The sequence below is a fragment of the Anabrus simplex genome, chromosome 1 (genome assembly GCF_040414725.1).
Source record: "Anabrus simplex isolate iqAnaSimp1 chromosome 1, ASM4041472v1, whole genome shotgun sequence".
NCBI classification, from domain to species: domain Eukaryota; kingdom Metazoa; phylum Arthropoda; class Insecta; order Orthoptera; family Tettigoniidae; genus Anabrus; species Anabrus simplex.
Window position 1 is genome coordinate 1,361,320,298 of NC_090265.1, and position 20,333 is coordinate 1,361,340,630.

The window sequence follows — 20,333 nt, forward strand, 5'->3', positions numbered from 1 at the left end:
CCGAAGACCGTAAAAGTAGTTAGTGGGACGTAAAGCAAAATAACATTATTATTATTATTTTCCTAACTTATAATTACAGCATATTATATGACATAAAACAGGCATCCCAGCGGCTAAAATGTGAAGTGGACAGCAATAATGGCACATATTTTCCTACAACAACAGTATTTGCAAATCGCACAATTCATACAATTTTTTAAACTCATATTTTAATGAAATTATCGATATTTATGAAATGAGAGTTGAATTCGTCACTGCTAATGTCTATTCTCTTTCTTCTGAATGCCCATTTGATACGATCGGTTACTTGTGAGCACTGCAAAAGGGATCTATACCACTGAAATAATATATATGATAGCCACTTCACAATAGCATGTGCACTATTATCATGCAGAAAAGGACCTTCCAATTGTTGGCCAACATAAATTTCTAAATTACGGTACTTAGAGTGTATGACGATCGGCTAGTAAAAATTTGGCTGGGATGTTAGACATATACTGTCTAAAATGGCAGCGACCACAAAAAAGCTCTAGCTTCTCATCAGTTGTGGTGTATTCACTGTTTGTGTAAGCATTCTGTATATTCTGCTTGAATATTTAAGTAACTTCTTGTAAGGGCTCAAGTTTGTCTATTGAGTGTCTTCAATTTCTAGAAAATAATACTGTCAAATTGAATGCATCATAAAAGAAAATGAAAAATTTTCCTGGACATCATTGCAATGAAAATGTCACCACCACTGTCGTTGGTGTCCCAAATATCTCTTGTATTGAAATGCACTGATTACAGCCTACTGGCATGGTGTAGAAGTCCAAAGAAAGCTTTTATTTCTGATTTGTTAGTTTCTGTGGCATTTCTCTCCCTAGAAAATTTGGACTTTACACTCTCAGCGTAAATATTTGTATATGCTATATTAAGATCAATTATCCTGTCATCTACCATTAGACCCCAACAATCAATAGAAGTCTTTGCATTTCAAACTTCTCCTTTAGGACCTAGGAAACGAATAACGATATTTTGTGCTCTGATGCACCCCCTTTGAGGAGTGATACTTTTGTACCACACGGTACTATCCTTTCCCTTATACACATCAAGTCGCATACCTAACGGTGTACCATCCTCATCAACTTTATGTTCAGATTTACTGGAAGAAGTACTTCATGTTCTGATGCACAGCTGTCCTTCTTGGAATCACTGCCACAGACGCTTTCATAAAGTAAGTATATATCTGAATTGTCACTTCCACCAACAACTTCATCATCTTGTTCGCCACTTTATCGGTTAGTCTATCCATAATACCAATATAAATGGTCTGTTATTGGACATTATAAATTTTCCAGCTAACTCATTCCCTGTTGTCAGGGTTTCGCCCAAGGCCAACTAGATATACAGGCCATAAGGCTCCCCCTCCACTTCCGGCGCTACGTCACACGAAGAGCCATCCGCTTCATTTTTCACCAGTGACTTGTAGGCTGATATGAACCTCGCAGCAGTAAGGCTATCAATGGTGTTGAATGACTTAAACGTGTGTGAACATTGTGAATTATGCCCACGTCGTGTTGTGTACCTGGTTGTAGAAGCAACTATAGTTCAGAAGAGCCCAGTATTTCAGTGTTTAAATTTCCTACTGATTTGGTTCGGAAACAAAAGTGGATCCATCGAACAGAATTTGTCCCTTCAGCAAGCTAAGTTGTGTGCATAAAACACTTCGACGAACGTTTCATAATTAGGGAGGATTCTGTTAAAAGACCTGATGGGTCTATTTTAACAGTAACATTTTGATCACACAGTTTAAATTATTTAGTGTACTTATAAGAGATAAATTTGAATCGAGGTTTTTATATGGTGATTCTCAAAGAAACATTCTGATTTTGCTTGTCAACAAAGTTCTGGAAAATGAAAACGTCATGTTTGAAACATGCAGTGATTGTAGAAGTAGTTTTAAAGATTACGTTGACAAATGTATATACATCTTTTGTAATATATTATTGAATAACTATAGAAAAGTTATCGCAGACAAACTCGTTGCTGTATGTATGTATGTATGTTTAGTCATCAGCCCGAAGGCTGGTTGGATCCTCAACAGTTCCGCCATGAGCTGTCATAGAGGGCCTAGGCATCACTGAAGAGGCGTACTAGGGAAATGAGGAGTGAGGTCGTTTCCCGTTGCTTTCCTCACCGAGCCAGAAGTTGCTATTACATATCAGTCTGCCAAGCCCACTGAAATGCATGCACTAACCGACCCTGTGAGCAACAGTTTCACACCATTCATAGCAGGGACTGGCTGCGTAAGGAATGGCATTACTATCATCGCTCATACCTCAGTCACTTTCATTTTGTCAAAGCCAAGGTTAAGACAGAGACAGATCAATGAAAGTAACAAAATTGCTCTAGCCCATAACAGAAGACTTAGTGCAGTGTAAACACTAGGTCCCGCCAGCAAAGGCATAACTCGTTGCTAAGAAGAATAAATCCTCAAGTAAGGATAGCCATAAATCGGCGAAGAAAAGGAAAATTGATAAACTGAAACCTTAAGAATTGTTAGATAAGTTTTAAGTTGAAGCCTAATTTCTAAGAAAGGTTCCAAACTATTGTTGTGAATTGCTATCATGTATTTGCATAGTAGCATTAAAACTATTTTTATACGTATTATGTTTTTTTTTTTCTTTTGCTAGGGGCTTTACGTCGCACTGACACAGATAGGTCTTATGGCGACGATGGGACAGGAAAGGCCTAGGAGTTGGAAGGAAGCGGCCGTGGCCTTAATTAAGGTACAGCCCCAGCTTTTGCCTGGCGTGAAAATGGGAAACCACGGAAAACCATCTTCAGGGCTGCCGATAGTGGGATTTGAACCTACTATCTCCCGGATGCAAGCTCACAGCCGCGCGCCTCTACGCGCACGGCCAACTCGCCCGGTATATTATGGGTTTTAATCTTTTGCATGAAACAGTGTTCCGTTACAAATGACAGATGTCAGCTTAATTTTACGTAAATAAATGTACATAAACTGTTCCGCTAGTATTCCCCCGCATAAAACTGATGTAGTGCACAAGCCTAAATAAAACCACAATTAAAGGCGTGTTCAGTTATATCGTTAAGGTTCAATAAATTAATAATATCATGGAAACAGTAAGAGCGGGCCGTATACTCCCATGCCGAACGCCAGCCACTGGCGTGACGTCACGGTCCGAGCCTTGTGGCCTGTCTATCTAGTGCGGCCTTGTTTCGCCCCAGTGTGCTAAGTTGGGCTCATCAGTTGGAATATAGCACACCCACCAAGACGCATGGCTAGTGCATACCGTGGAGGCCACTGCATAGGCTACTTGAAGTCACCAGCAGTGCCAATGCACTATGGGAGACTTTGTCCCATTTCCAAAACTGATGCCTGCCTGGCCATCAGATGCACTCCGAGGTATGCACTAGCCATGAGTCTTGGTTGGTGTGCTATTTACCAACTGATGAGCATACTGGGGTGAAATGCTGGCAACAAGGAATGAGTTAGCTGGAAAATTTATAATTTATTTATTTATTTATTTATTTATTTAATTATTAGATACAGCCTATGGAGGGCCATTTTACACTAATAATAATAATAATAATAATAATAATAATAATAATAATAATAATAATAATAATAATAATAATAATAATAATAATAATAATAAAAAGTTTAAATAAGTATAAAAGATAACAAAGGTATAAACAACAATATTAAGTAACAACAGTAGTTAACAATTTTAACAGTAACAATGTAACAACAATGAAAACGGTAACTGGGAAGTGTCGGTTTCAGAAATTAGGAAGAAGAAAGGTCAAGGGTTGGAGGGACGGAAGAAAGTGAAAACCTGGAGAGGACGTCAAAGGAATCTTTTAATTTTTTGTTTGAAGGATGCGAAAGGTGTGAATATGTCGATATCGGGTAGTGAATTACCAAGAGTAGGGAGACGGTGGAAGATAGAGCGTTGTTGTAAGGTTAGGCGCGGACGGGACACATGATGGGTGCGCCGGTTGCGTGTAGGGCGGGGAGGAACGTGTATAGGGAAGTACGCTGGAAGAGAATTACATTTGGTGTAGCCATTGATTATTTTATGGAGGTAACATAGATCAGAGAACTGTAAACGGCTTCTCAGGTCAAGTATACCCAGGTAGTTCATAATGTCAGATTTAGTTTTGTTCTTAAAAACAGGATTGCGAGTCTTAACAATGAAAGTGAAAAAGTTAAAAATACTATTTAGTTGTGATATGTTTGTGATAGCAGATGAGGACCAAATAGGGGAACAAAAGTCAATAATGGGGAGAACATACGAGACAAAGTATAATTTTAAGGCGTTAATATCATTAATTTCAGTAAACCTGTAAAGAATGCCTAGAGTACGCATAGCACGGGATTTTATGGAGTGAATGTGAGCAGAGAAGGTTAGTTTACAGTCTATTATAACACCTAGGTCTCTTACCTGAGAAGCCGATTGCAATGTATTTCCGTGGATGGTATATGCAGTGTTCATTCCTTGCTTTAGCAATGAAAAGGAGATTGTATTGCACTTCTTAAAATTGGGAGAAAGATTCCATTTCTTAAACCAGTCACCACACGAATTGAGAACAGTCTGTAATTCGTCACAGTCATCAGGCGTAGACACTTCCCTTAGGATTTTCAGGTCGTCAGCGTACAAGAGGAGGGAACACTGACTATTTCCGGTGCAAAAAATTATGTCATCGATATAGAGAACAAAGAGTAGGGGTCCCAGAATACTGCCCTGAGATACTCCTGATAACACAGATAACCATGATGAGGCAGATTCAGGGAGTACCACTCTTTGTTTTCTGCCGGAGAGGAAACTTGTTATCAATGACAAGACGGGGCCGTGGATATTAAATCTGGTAGCGAGCTTATGAAGAAGAAGTGCATGATCCACTGAGTCGAATGCCTTGGCCAGATCTATATAGATTGCATCTAACTGAGATTTATTTTCCATTGCTGAAATGATGTGGTGATTGAGAACAGTGAGGTTAGTGAGGCATGATTTTCCGGGAGTGAATCCGTGTTGTTCTTCAGATATGTACGGCTGTGTGAAAAAGAGGAGTCGGCGGTGGATTATTCTTTCGAGGACAGTGGATAGTATTGGAACGATAGATATTGGGCGATATGATGATATATCATATTTGTTGCCAGATTTGAAAATAGGTGTGATATCAGCTTGTTTCCAGCTGTCGGGGAATGTACCAGTAGCCATACACAGGTTTAAAATTGTAGATAACGGTGCACAGAGAGATGCAGAAGTATTTTTTAGGAATATAGGGCTAATATCATTGGGCCCGGTGGAGCGGTTTGTTGGGAGACTATTGAGAATATTTTGTACTTCGTTAGGGGTCGTTGATATTTATGACAGTGAGTAACTGCAAACACTATTGATTTGTGGTAGTTCTGTGACAGGTGCAGGAGGGCTAAAGGTAGAGTGAAAGTACTCATTGAATTTTTGAGACCTTAATTCAGTTGGGACATCATCACTATGTAGTTTAAGATTCAGTGGTATCCGAGGTGACTTTCTGCGTGACGAAATTAGGGTCCAGAACTTTTTAGGGTTGTTTTTAAGGTTTCCAGTTATAGAAGTGATGTGCCGGTTGTAGTCATTTTTAAGATGCGATTTTGAGATTTTCCTGAGGTGTTTAAAAGTATTATACATGTGTGAATTGGGGATAGACTTCCAGAGTGACCACGCACGGGTTTTGTTCTTTAGTAGCAATTTAGTTTCGGCACTCAGCCAGGGGGGATATTTGTGTGTTCTGGGTTTGGAGAAAGGTACATGCTGTTTAATGGTGGTAAATATTAAATCCTCAAACAGGGAAACCGCACTGTTGACGTCACGCTCAGCTGATAACCAGCACCAAGGGAGGGATGACAAGTCCTGGTTGACGACTAACCAGTCCACTTTACTCCAGAGCGGGAATGTTTGCCTCGCAGCGGGTGGGAAGTCTTTATGTTGACAAGCAGGTAGGCTGAGGGTAGCCTCGATTGAGTCATGGTCAGCGCTAAGAATGTTTCTGCCAACAGATACACTAGCACTAGTTACTGTAGAGAAGAGGAGGTCCAATGTTGCCAGATTTCTGGTGGGTTTTAAGCAGAGCTGATGTAGATGAAGACCGTTTATGAAATTAGACAAAATAAATGAGTCCACAGGGTTGGTTACTGTTCCAGTGGTTGTAGATTGCCAGGATATATGCGAATTGAAATCACCGATTAGCACAATATCGTTGGATTTATTTAGAGCCAAAATCGTTGAATTAAAGCAATTTTCTAACGCTGTGATATCACCGGAGGGTGGGCGGTAGAAGCAGCCAACTAACAAGTTTTTACTTCTGGGGATCGTAATTTCAACCCAGGTTATCTCACATTCAGTTTCTAGGTCGGGCCTGTGACGGGCTTTAAGTTTATTACTTACTGCAATCATTACATCACCCCCACGCTTACCAGTACCTCTGTTTTTACGGAACACTGAAAAGTTAGACGAGAATGGAAGTTCACTGTCCGAGACAAAATCAGGTAACCAAGTTTCAGTGAAACATAAGATATCAAACTCGCTAAATTCAGGTTCACCATTTATATTGGTATTATAAATTTACTCATTCGGGACAAATATTTCAGGTTCCCTATGGTAATCAACATCTATATCACAGTCTATCCATTGCAAAACTTCCGTGGGTCCATGAGAAAATTAGATCCCACTGCAAATTTACGCAAGCTGAACTTGTAGGATTCCAGCAAGATATAGCAGATATCTTGGATTCTGGAGGTCAAATGGACTGTATCGCGATTGACCTGCCTAAAGCATTTAATAGGGTGGATCATAGGGGACTACTGGCAAAAATGAGTGCAATTGGACTAGACAAAAGAGTGACTGAATGGGTTGCTATATTTCTAGAAAATAGATCTCAGGGAATTAGAGTAGGTGAGCTTTATCTGACCCGTTAATAATTAAGAGGGGAATTCCTCAAGGCAGTATTATCGGACCTTTATGTTTTCTTATATATATAAATGATATGAGTAAAGGAGTGGAATCGGAGGTAAGGCTTTCTGCGGATGATGTTATTCTCTATAGAGTAATAAATAAGTTACAAGATTGTGAGCAACTGCAGCGTGACCTCGAAAATGTGAGATGGACAGCAGGCAATGGTATGTTGATAAACGGGGTTAAAAGTCTGGTTGTAATTTTCACCAATAGGAAAAGTCCTCTCAGTTTTAATTACTGTGTTGATGGGGTGAAAGTTTCTTTTGGGGATCATTGTAAGTATCTAGGTGTTAATATAAGGAAAGATCTTCATTGGGGTAATCACATAAATGGGATTGTAAATAAAGGGTACAGATCTCTGCACATGGTTATGAGGGGAGGGTGTTTAGGGGTTGTAGTAAGGATGTAAAGGAAAGGGCATATAAGTCTCTGGTAAGACCCCAACTAGAGTATGATTCCAGTGTATGGGACCCTCACCAGGATTACCTGATTCAAGAACTGGAAAAAATCCAAAGAAAAGCGGCTCGATTTGTTCTGGGTGATTTCCTAACAAAAGAGTAGCGTTACAAAAATGTTGCAAAGTTTGGGTTGGGAGGAATTGAGAGAAAGAAGAAGAGCTGCTCAATTAAGTGGTATGTTCCCAGCTGTCAGCGGCGAGATGGCGTGGAATGACATTAGTAGACGAATAATTTGAGTGGCGTTTATAAAAGTAGGAAAGATCACAATATGAAGATGAAGTTGGAATTCAAGAGGACAAATTGGGGCAAATATTCATTTATAGGAAGGGGAGTTAGGGATTGGAATAACTTACCAAGGGAGACGTTCAATAAATTTCCAATTTCTTTGAAATCATTTAGTAAAAGGCTAGGAAAACAACAGATAGGGAATCTGCCACCTGGGCAACTGCCCTAAATGCAGATCAGGATTGATTGATTGATTGATTGATTGATTGATTGATTGATTGATTGATTGATTGATTGATTGATTGATTGATTGATTGATTGATTGATTGATTGATTGATTGATTGATTGATTGATTGATTGATTGATTGATTGATTGATTGATTGATTGATTGAAATTACCCAAAATTGACATCAACATACAAACTTGTCAACAGTTCAAACAACACTAGCGATACAAGAATGGCAAGCAATCAGGGCAGCGTGAGAGAATCCATTGGTAAAGTAGTGAGTGATGGAAGGCAGAGGACCCATTGTACCAAAAATTATTCACAATTCAGTTTGCCCTGTGTAAAAAATTCCCTCGCGTGTGATCTGACGGGTTTGAACTATGATTCAGAAAACAATGGGACAAAATAAGAAACAACAAGCTATGCCATTTTGTCCAAGTGAACAAACCCTGTGTGAGATCTGTGTCAAAGCCAGACTGAAATGGTTTGGTCATCTCAAAAGAATGGACCCACAAAGAACAGCTAGAGTGTGGTTTGAGAAAGAACTCGAAGGCAAAAGATCAAGAGGTCGGCCAAGGAAGAGATAAATTGATCGGATTAGAAATTATCTAGCTGGATGAGATCTGGATTTGCAGCAGGTTATGGAAGAAGACATCTACATGCACAGAAGTGAATGGAGAGTGTTCATCATCACACTCGGGAAACTCGAGCCGATTCAAGGTGATAATTATTGTTCCTTTCCAATACTTTTAATATCTGATTAGGATCCGTATCTCATTTTATGTTTGTCCTGTATTCCAATCTTTTACCACCTTCATTTATCTTTATCTAATGTTTCTTCTCATTTCCTGTATTTATCTGGCTTTATTATTATCCTACACTTTCTTCATCAAGATTGAATATTTGTCAATATGGCCCTTGGTGTGTGTTGATGCTCACCCTGCTGATGAAGTTGGGAAGCAGAAGTGACCTTATCATGGAGTGAGAAGAGATGGGTGTAGATTAAGTGGTATATATGTGAAGAGAGCCTATCTGTTCAAAGACAGCAGTGTATGAAGATACAGAGATTGTTCTTGTCCTTTTCTCCTCTTTCTGTTCCTCCCTCTTCCCAAACTGACCAGCCATTGTGTTTTTCCTATTGTATGTCCCTTTTCTTGAAACAGTACCGTTTTTATTTATTTTGACAGCCTACATGTCATGCAGTCAATGCTATGCTTCAACTGTTACAGTCTATTATAATGATGAGAAATTTACCATCTTCAAAAGGAATCCTTTCTTCTTTCAAGTAACATCATTTCATTTGACTCTTCTCTGCCTCTTGCATCATCATAAAGGTTCTACTTACAACAGTGGGGTGAAAGGGGTTGTGTCAGGGTCTTTTCTCACTCAAGATGACAACCCTGGCAAAATCTTCAATTATGAGATGCACTATTTTTATTAGTCAGCATGAAGAAAATTGCAAACATGACAATTATATAAAGAGATTTTTCCCTTTTAACAAAGAAAGGAGTAACCAAACCAATAAAGTTTATTGCATTCTTTATGGGAGCTTAGCAGAGGAACCACATCATCCTCTATTGTTAGGTAAGAAAGTGAAGAGAAGAAGGGACCATACGTTGTCTCCAGCTAATACGTTAAGGTAAATATTCACTACCTTCATTTCCATTTGGTAATATGGAATTTCAATTTATTATTATATCTGAAATTATGATTTAACCTAAAATTACATAGGACTTCAAGATGAGTCATTTTTCTAATCAGCATAGTTCAATACCTTTAATACTGAAAATTTTCATAATTTATACTTCTATGAAAAGTTGTCCGAAATATCTGTATAAGAATATTTTTGTTATAATACAGAATGGAAAATGAGAAAAATGGAAGGTACTGGAAGTTTAGTAGTGGTACAATATCATCATACAATATAAACAAGACAAGAAATTGAGCTTCAAATACCCAAATGAATCCACAGCAAGCAAGATGTTTGTAGTGATAGAGAATGCAGTAAGCCTATGCTACACAAGTTAACATATTTTGCCCACTTCCATTTAATATATACCACATGAAATAATGTATTACCATTAATGGAGAATTTACTAAATGTGATAATGACTGTTCTGTTGTATGTGTTTCAAGTGTTATTCGGCTGTAGCATGTTAAGTGGAGATCATGATACATGGTGTATACTACTGTGTGTAATTGTATGATTGTTGGCTCGTTTCTTGATTCACTTGGAATCATTCTTGGCTCCACCTGGTGTGAAACAATGTCTCTTGATTTATCATTTCTTTTTCCTCCTAATTTATTGTGTGTTTCCTGCGCTCTCCTGTGGCGTCATGTAAACATACTGGCTCGGTGTTTTCTTGACTTCAGCATCGGACCTGAACCATTGTGGTGAGTACAACATGGTTGTTTGCTGCTGTGCTGTAACCTGCTTGGCTTTGCTTGGCTTGGCATGGCTTGGCTCTCCCCTTTTAGAACCTATAAATTCTTCTAATCTGTTGCATGTTGTTTCTGCAGCTGGCTTTTTCTCAAATAAAAAGAGTACCGGTATATCTTCATAATTAAGGATAAATTTCCCTTGAATAGACAATATAGGTGAGTTGTAGAACCTAGTGCAGGCAATAAATAGTTTGCAATTTATTAGCTCTTATTTTGTTTTATAAAAACACAAGAGTGATTATGAATCCAAGAAAAATCTCAATAAATTTTATTTCAGTCATTCAAAGGGAGTTTATTTCTCCTTATCATTTCAGAATATATTTAAACATGAAAATGTTTCCTTATAACTTCTGTACAAGTACAGTATCTATGACATGGGTAGATTACTTTTTGTTTTTCTTTTCTTCTTGGTAGTGTATCCACCTTCTCATATTTCATGGGACAGGCCCAAAATCATTGCTAGAATTTCATGTTCCAGAAAGAAATGTTTTACCTTTCTATTTCTCAGTGTGTCCACATTAGCCAGTCATTGTGTCTATCCTTATGTGTTCTTATGATCCTTCCTTTTATTTCACCATAGTCTTGTTTATAACATAATGTTACCCTACAAAATGTTTATTCACTTTCCCAAGCATATGATGAAAATGTATGGCATACACAGTCCATGGTGCTCAGAAATTCACACTGGCCTTGCGCCCAAAGTCAATGCATGCCTAACTTTGTTAGTGGAGTTATATAAGTTTGGTAAATATGACTGAACCATGTTATTACAATAAAAGCCCCGACATGGATCAGAGGTAGTGTCAGCCTCCTGATCCAAGGTAGCAGCTTCAAACTTGGCAGAGTTAGTGAGATTTCTGAAAGGCAGAAAAAAGTCCCTTTGACAGTCATCAAAGGAATAATAAAAAATGGGGCTTATTTTTTATAATTTCCAAATATATTCAAACATGAAAATATTTCCTTATACTTTTGTATAAGTACAGGATCTGTTACTAATGGGTAGATGTTCTCTAGTGCCACAATTGGTGTTTCATCATCATCATCATCATCATCATCATCATCTCCAGTTGCCAGCGTGTGTTATAAAAGCCCCCTCGCTATTTGTCTGTCCATGAACCACGATTCTCTCATAACCTTCTCCCAATCTTGTCCTCTCTCCTCGACATGTTTCTTTACTAGTTCAATCCATATTTCTCTGGGTCTCTCCACTGGTCTTTTTCCTTCTACTTCTCTTTCATATTTCCTTCTTGTAGTCCTGCTTTCACTCATCATTTTTACATGGCTAAACCACATCAGTCTTGCCTTCTGGATCCTCTGTAATAGGGAGTTTCCTATTTCCACCACCTTATCATATCGAAACCGACAATGAACTTTCGCTGAGAGCATTAGGGGACCATAAGAAAGCAATGTACAAAAATTTATCTGCCATTTCGACCTGTAAGATCCTGAAATTGAAATGAAAATGTCTAATAAGTCACATGCATTAACATATAGCTGGACATGGACAGCCCTGGTGAGCAGCTGAGGCGAGCACATTATGTTCCTGTAGAGAGCAGCCATGAATCCAGCTAATGTTCTAGAGTATGCATTAATTTTTCTATGAAAAAGGTTTCTCCTCTTCCCGCAAAATAACTTTGGAAAAAGGGAGATGAGTCAACATGTGATCAAACTAATTGAAAACATCAGATAGTTGAGGTGCTGGCTTTCTGACCCCAATCGATCCTGGCTCAGTCTGAAGGTGCTCAAATATGTCAGCCTTGTGTCCGTAGATTTACTGACATGTAATAAAACTCCTGGGGGACAAAATCCTGGCATCTCCAAAAACTATAAAAATATAGTTAGTGGGACGTAAAGCCAGTATTATTATTATTATTAATTGAAAATCATCCCATGGGTGTCAACATCGTCCCATAGTCATGTCAGGAGAGAAATAATGATACAAAAAGTGACAGTCGAAGCAGCAGCACCTCATCTGCATCATCTGAAACAGAAAACGGCACACAATTGCTAGTTATGAGAGATGTTATGGATCCGAGTTTGCGCCCCAAGTCTGATTCCCGTCAATCCAGTGAAGTGACACTACAGTCACCTGACACAACTGCCAGTTCAAGATATGCTTTCAGTTCACATAAGGAAATAAAACACTGTAGATCTTGTCTGCAAGAGGAAAGAGAAATTTACTACAGATAAGATATTCCAGACATTAAAGTCAGAGATTTCCTGTTGAGGGATTCATTGAACACTAATGCATAAAGTATAAGTGTTGTCCAGATGTTAAGTTAGTAGGGTGAAGAGGGGGAAATTTTTTAAATATGTATGGTCATACAAGTTGTTTCTTACATTATTTTTCTGATATAAACTTTGATTGCTTCCTTACTTATTTCTCTGAAATGAACACACCATCTTCGCCACTCAAGGCAATCTTTTTAAATTATCAGTTATCACTAAATATAACTTCTTATAAGAAACTCTGTAATTCAATTCCATACTTTATTTTGTCAAATCATTAACTCACATTTCTCCCTAATACACAAAATATATTTCCCAAAATCACTGACTTGCATTATTCCATAATACATAAAATAGATTATAACAGAAAGAAGGTAAATCATTTTCTCTCCCCTCTCCAGTGGAAAGAAGGAAGGATCCACAATGCTCCATTCACACTGCCCCTGCTTCCTCTCCCTTCTCTGTGGAACAGTACACTACATTACCGTATAACATGAAGAAAATAACCTTCTCTCCCATATTCAGTGGATGAAGGGAAAGATCCACAACGCTCCCCTCAGTCCTCCCCTGCTTCCCCTCTCCTCTCCAGGGAACGTTGTGCGGTGCCCATGATGCTTTACGCTGGCCTCTGCATGACCTCAGTCCAGAAACAGTGTTTGAAAATAACAGACAATGCTTCGGCAGATTAGCTAAGTACAGAAGTATTTCATTAAGTTAACACGGTGATGGTTGAATACTAATACAATAATTATTTGTTAATACTTCTTCATATTTTCATCAAACTCTCAATCAGTGATATGCTACATAAACCATAAACAATATTGTACATATATACCCATGATTTAAGTGATTTGATAGAATCTGAGGATGTTCTTGTAGAATGAAACATGTCATTCTTTGTTTAATAGTAATTTTTATACAGTTATGTTATTGTGTTATAATTTTTATTGAAATTGTGTGTTTGACAGACTAAAAAGCATTTCAACTACTTCAAAAGTAGAAAAATCACGAAATTTGTATCCTGTGCATATCTGCAGGAGGAAGTCAGATAAAGTCGCAAAGAAATGAAGTTTATTACTTGTAATAACAAGAAATTTGTGGAGCAACTACAGAGTGATTTTTATATTATACAACCCTTCTTCAATGTACAATACAGATGAGAGTGGTTTCATGCATGAACTGAAAGTGAAAAGTACTCCTCATTATTGATGAGAAACATACAGAAGCAGTTGCTCAGTCAGTTAATGCATTCACTCATACACAGTTATGCCTACTGTTTGTATGGCCATTACTCTTTTCTCTGACTTATTTATTGCACCACAGGAGGTAACTGGAACTTCTGGTCCGAGAGTTTTCAGAGAAATGTTTCATGCTGAAAATATAATTGTAACAGCCACAAAATCAGTGAAAATGGAAAAAACATTAAATATTGGTTAAAGAAGCCTTCTTCCCATTTGCAGAAGACAAGTGTTTGTTACTGTTAGATTCCTGGACTACTTACAGTGATAAATGCTGCCTTGAAGACATTCCTCCTGGTAAAAGCATGGAAATTCTCCAGATTCCTCCCAGCACTACAAGAAAAATACAGCCCTTGGATAAGTTTTTCGCCATTTAACAGACATTATGCCAGCTTGTGAAGACTTGTGGTATGATGTTCCTCAGAGAAACATAGTTCAAGGACATGATTAAAAATTCATGGTTTGCAAACAATTACACAATGGAGAAACCTTCTGACTTTGAAGTGCCTGGAAAATATTACATCCAAATGAAACTGTGAAGAACAATGTGGCGTTAAAGTGCATATTCATTGTGCATGGTGCCAAAAATATTTGTGTTTTTATCATGCGATTAACACACCTCATTTTTTAGGTTTCACATTCATTCCCTAACATTAAAGTGACCTTGGCGCATGGTAACCTGCCAGTTCATTCTCTGCACAACTGCAATTCCACTCCGCTGTGCGCCGTGCATGCAAGATGCAAAGATTGTCCAGTAGCCGTGTCGTCACACCGATTTTGAATCAAGATTTCAACACATTCCAGTTCGAAATGGCAGTTACGATTTTGTACGTAGCTCTTTTATGGTCTCCTCATCCTCTCAGCAAAATTGCCTCATTGGTTTTGATATGACCTAATCAAAAGTTCCCTTGTTAGCTTCCCAGGGCTTCACAGCACACACTTCAGGAACCACTTGAGTTATAGTACAATTTTCTTTCTTTATGATAAGAAGTTATCTAATGCCATATTCCTTCCTTTTGACCATTTGCTGAATCATTTGATAAGAATGCTTGTTAGATAAAGACAATGTTACTCTTTGTCTGATAAAGTACATTGCATAACAAAGATGAGGACCCTGTCCCTGTCTCTTTCTCTTGATCCCTCTCTCCACAGTAGCCTGTTGTTGTGTTCTTCCTTGTGTAAATTCCTTTCCTCCTTCTAATCTTATCTCTGATAGTTTATGTCTGAAAGAATTTATTACCTTTCGTTTTCCCATATAATTAAATCCTTCCCAGCATTTCATATACGGCTCCATGGCTAAATGGTTAGCATGCTGGCCTTTGGTCCAGGGGGTGCCGGGTTTGATTCCTGGCAGGGTCGGGATTTTAACCATAATTGGTTAATTCCCATGGGTGTGTGTGTTGTCTTAAGCATTAGAAATCATCCTAGGTAGGGCCCCATTCTCACAGATGTGCAGGTCGCCTATACGGCATCAGCTCGAAAGACATGCACCAGGTTTCTCCGGAGGCCAAAGGCCATCATTATTATTATTATTATTATTATTATTATTATTATTATTATTATTATTATTATTATTATTATTATTATTATTATTATTATTATTATTATTATTATTATTATTATTATTATTATTATTATTATTATTATTATTATTATGTGCCATAAAATGGAGTGGGTCACATCAAAAATTCAGAATTTTAAAAAATATTCCATATACTGCAGTTACATCACAATCATCATCATCATCATCATCATCATCATCATCATCACATGCAGTTTCCATCTGTTGGTCAGGTCTGCTTGAAACATAAGCCTTCCCATCTCCTCTTGACTTCCCACCACTTCCCTCTCTTCACTCTTGCCCGGTCCTCTCCTCTTCTCTGTGCATATTCCTCATACTCAAGACACATTCCTGGATCCTGAAGGACTGAATAATTATTTTTTTAACTCTGTAAAAGAAATCGGAGAGCAAATTAAGACAACAGGTACATCTGCGAGTGACTTTCTTCATAATTAACATCCCTGCTGAAACCAGGGGCGTATATAAGGGGGGAGGGCCCAGGGGGCCTGGCCATCCCCCCCCACCCGAAATAATGAATATAAAGAAAAAGATAAGTACCGTACTCCGAATTATTTTAATGAATCGTGCGCAAAGGCATCGCCTACTTTCCCGTGTAGGTGAGGGGAGTGGGGTGAAAGTGGTGTGAAGTTCGAGTCAGTGATCACTGACAATTTGATTTTCCTGAACATCGCAAGCTCCTGCTCCCGTCCGGCTATCTGCGTGTGCGCAGACAACTGAACTACACCAGTTGCCGCCAGAGGCTAGCACAGGGGTATGATGAACAGTTCAGTGGCCACGTTTGTTCAACATCTGTTATACTGAAGTATGGTGCTGTTTTAAGTGTTAATGTTTACGTATTTTATCAGTATAGTGAAGTTGGCCATAAGTGAACCACAATCGTAATGAAGATGCAAGCTTCCATTCAAAACTTTTTCGCCAAAAAAACAAGTGTCAATAAGCCTATTGGCGATAGTCCTGAAGCTGGTAGTGTTACGAATGGACAAAGTGCAAATGGGCGTGACGGTGACAATGATGAAGTTGGCTGCGTTGGTAGAACTGCTCCTTGTGATGTCGCTACTTCAAGCTCAATTAATGTAGTTCCGGTTATGGAGGATAGTAGGCCTAACCAATTAAGGAAAAATATCTATGATATTGGAAACTATTGTCAAAACAATTCCGTTCAGTCTTTCACAAACGAAAAAAAAAATTGTTAGAAAATGTTTGGAAACCTCAGCCTGGATACAAATTTTCCTCCATTACTAGTTTAAATCATACTAGGTCTTTTCAAATGAAGTGACTAGAAGAATTTACATGGTTAGCTTATTCAGAGGAAAAATCTGGATGTTTTTGCAAGTACTGTGTCTTATTTACCCATACCAAAAATGTAGGGAAAGGAGATCACCAAGTAGCAGGGGCATTGGTCACTCAGGTTTTACCAATCTTAAGAAAGCCAGAGAAATGTTTAGCAAACATGAAAATTTATCCTATCATAAGAAATATGTTTTGATCGCTGAAAATACAAAAGGTATAGTAAAGAAAAAGGCTGAAAGTGTTATAAATAAAGTAAATGCCCAAAGAAGACTGGATATTGAGAATAATAGAAAACAGCTAATCCCTATAATACAAACAGTACGACTTTGCGGGAGGCAGCAAATAGCTCTAAGAGGTCATCGTGACTCTGGACGAATAAGTCTTGAAGAACCAGACCAAAATGTTGGCAATTTTCGATCATTGTTGAGATACCGAGCCAACAGTGGAGATAATATTCTTAAAGACCAATTAACGACCAGTGGTGGGAAGATGATGTACACAAGTTCTTTCATTCAAAACGAACTTATTAACACATTCAGTTACTTAATGCAATCAAAAATTGTAGAAAATGTCAGAAAGTCTGTTTTTTATTCTGTTTTTGCAGATGAAACCACTGACATCAGCCAAATCGAACAGTTTTTTCTCTGTGTACATTATGGAGAGGACCAAACTTTTAAAATCAGAGAAGATTTTCTGACATTCGTCCCTATTTACGACATCACTGGACCAGGTTTGGCCAACACAATATTGGAGACCTTGTCAACATTAGGGCTTGACCTAAACAAAATGAGGGGCCAAGGGTACGATGGTGCTGCCACGATGAGTGGGCAATTCAGAGGAGTACAAGCCTCCATTAGAGAAAAGCTACCGTTGGCCCTGTACATACATTGTTCTTCACACTCTCTAAATTTATGTTTGTCAGATGCGAGCAAAATACCTTCTATAAGAAACTGTATGGATGTCATAAAAGAAGTCTGTGGATTCTTTCATATGTCAGCCAGAAGAACCAAAATATTGAAATCAATGATTTCTGAATGTTGTCCAGAGCAAAAGAGAAAGACACTTATTTCACTGTGCGAAACCCGATGGGTAGAAAGGCATGACTCAGTAATTCTATTTAAAGACATTTTGGAGCCTATCTTTCTCTCACTTTGCAATATAGAAGAGGAATTAATTGATTCAGCACCTAAGGCTCACACTCTAAGTAGTGCTATTAGTCAAGTTGCATTTCTTGCTAATCTTTTTGTTTTGAGCTGGATGCTATCAACCACACATGACTTATCTGAGCAGTTTCAAAACAAAAATATAGATCTTCCACAGACCTTGACTAACGTCATGAGTGCCTTACACCTTCTATTGAAGGAGAGGGGAAATACTGATGACTCATTTAAAGCCTTGTATAATCAAGTAAAGTCATTCGCTGCCAAACTTGACATTAAAGAAGAAATTCCAAGAATTTGCCACCTTCGAACAGCACGTAGAAACGTCCCTTACACCACAGAAGAAGAATACTATCAAGTAGCTGTTTTAGGGGCCGATGTCCTTTGATGTTAGGCCCCTTAAAACAACAAGCATCATCATCATCACAAGTAGCTGTTTATGTGCTGTACCTGGACAATTTTTGTAACTCACTGAAAGAATGCTTTGAATCTCACAAGGAAACAGTTGCATCCTTACAAAACATCCTTGCACAATTGTGTATCATAACAGATTTTGGTTCACTTGAGGCTGCTTTTAGTTTCTATGAAGAAGATCTGTCACATAAAGAGATTGTGCAAAGTAAGTTTATGTTGTGGAAAGAAAAGTGGAGTCAGGAAAATTCTTCAAATCTTCCAAAAATGGCTGGAAGTTCTCCAGAAAAATGTGACAAGACTTTCTTCCCCGACATTTATACCCCTCTCAAATTACTCGCAGTTCTTCCTGTTTCTATCGCAACTGTAGAAAGAACTTTCTCTAGCCTATGGAGACTGAAGACTTACTTAAGGATCAGCACATCTGAAAGTAGGCTTAACGGGCTTGCTTTACTCTCTATCCACAGAGACATTATAGTTAGTGATGAAGAAGTTCTTGATAAGTTTGCAAGTGTATCAAGAAACCTGGACTTCGTTTTGTAACCATTGGTGTACTGTATGCATGTATGTATGTATGAATCAGCCCAAATCAATGTTTCCTTTTTCCTTTCTAAAGCGTTTGAAATCATCTGACCTCTTAGAATTACTTAACCTAACCTTACATTAATCTTGGCCCCCCCCAAAAAATTGTATTCTATATTCGCCACTGGCTGAAACACTTTTTTTCCACCGGGCTGAGTGGCTCGGACGGTTAAGGCGCTGGCCTTCTAACTCCAACTTGGCAGGTTCGATCCTGGCTCAGTCCGGTGGTATTTGAAGGTGCTCAAATACGACAGCCTCATGTCGGTAGATTTACTGGCACGTAAAAGAACTCCTGCGGGACTAAATTCTGGCACCTCGGCGTCTCCGAAGACTGTAAAAGTAGTTAGTGGGACGTAAAGCAAATAACATTATTATTATGAAACACTTTCCATTGGGTTGAAATCACATCTGATGATGTAATTAAAGTTAGCTTAAAATTATCAAACTCCAAGAGTATGGATTGTTATTGCTTACCGATATCTAATTACATCATCAAAATAATACATTTGATTTCTGAACCTCTAGCTTTTATTTTTAATAAGTGTTTAGAGTTTGGAGTTTTTCCTCATTTACTTAAAATTTCTAAAGTTATTCCAGTTTTTAAAAGTGGAGACAAACATTTTCTTCAGAACTATCATGCAATCTCAATTGTTCCAATAATTTCTAAAATATTTAAATCTTTTGTACAACCAACTTGGCAACTATTTTGAAACTTACAATCTGCTATCCGACAATCAATTTGGGTTTCAACAAGGTAAATGTACTGCTACTGATGTTCTTGAAATTGTTAATCAGATATTAACAGCTATTGAAAACAATCAGGCCATCTCTTTGGTATTATGTGATATAAGTAAAGCTTTTGATTGTATTAATCATGAAATTTTACTTGCAACACTTGAGATGTATGGTGCTGAGTATCCCACACTGTACATATTTAAGTCATACTTAAATAACAGATACCAGTTTGTCTCAATTAAAAATAGGTTTTCCCCTTTGAAGAAAGTTACAACTGGTGTGTTGCAGGGCTCTGTCCTCAGTCCATTTTTATTCATTCTGGCAATCAATGATTTTACATGTTACAAATCTCCCAGATAAACCCAAATAATCTAAAGTTTGTCACTTTCACCTACAATAATACAGGTATTTACCAGGTAACAAACCCCTTAAAAAAGTAAAATATCAACATTGCCTTTTGGACAACAAACACCAACCAGAACCTGTTTTTCAATCACAACACAATCAACTCAAACAGTAGCATCTACTCAGGTTCAGGCATATACAGGCTCAAATGCACGCAATGAGACATCTCATATATTGGGCAAACAGGCCGGAGTTTATTTACAAGGTACCAAGAGCACTATAATGCCAATAAACACAACAAGTTCTCAGCCATGAGTTCCCACTTGAAAGATACAGGGCATCAATTCACAACTATCGAACATTATCTTACAATTATCAAAACAGGGGGCAAAGGGAAATTAATGAAT

General features: G+C 38.1%; 1 protein-coding gene across 1 annotated transcript in view; it reads left to right on the top strand.

Moving 5' to 3' along the window:
* Window positions 1-20,333, top strand: part of LOC136859048 (ras-specific guanine nucleotide-releasing factor 2) — a 1,472,247-nt gene that overhangs the window by 1,169,625 nt on the left and 282,289 nt on the right. The window contains exon 20 of the mRNA XM_068225766.1: window positions 10,286-10,306. Coding sequence (XP_068081867.1) covers window positions 10,286-10,306 — 21 coding nt within the window. The remainder of the gene's footprint in view (window positions 1-10,285; window positions 10,307-20,333) is intronic.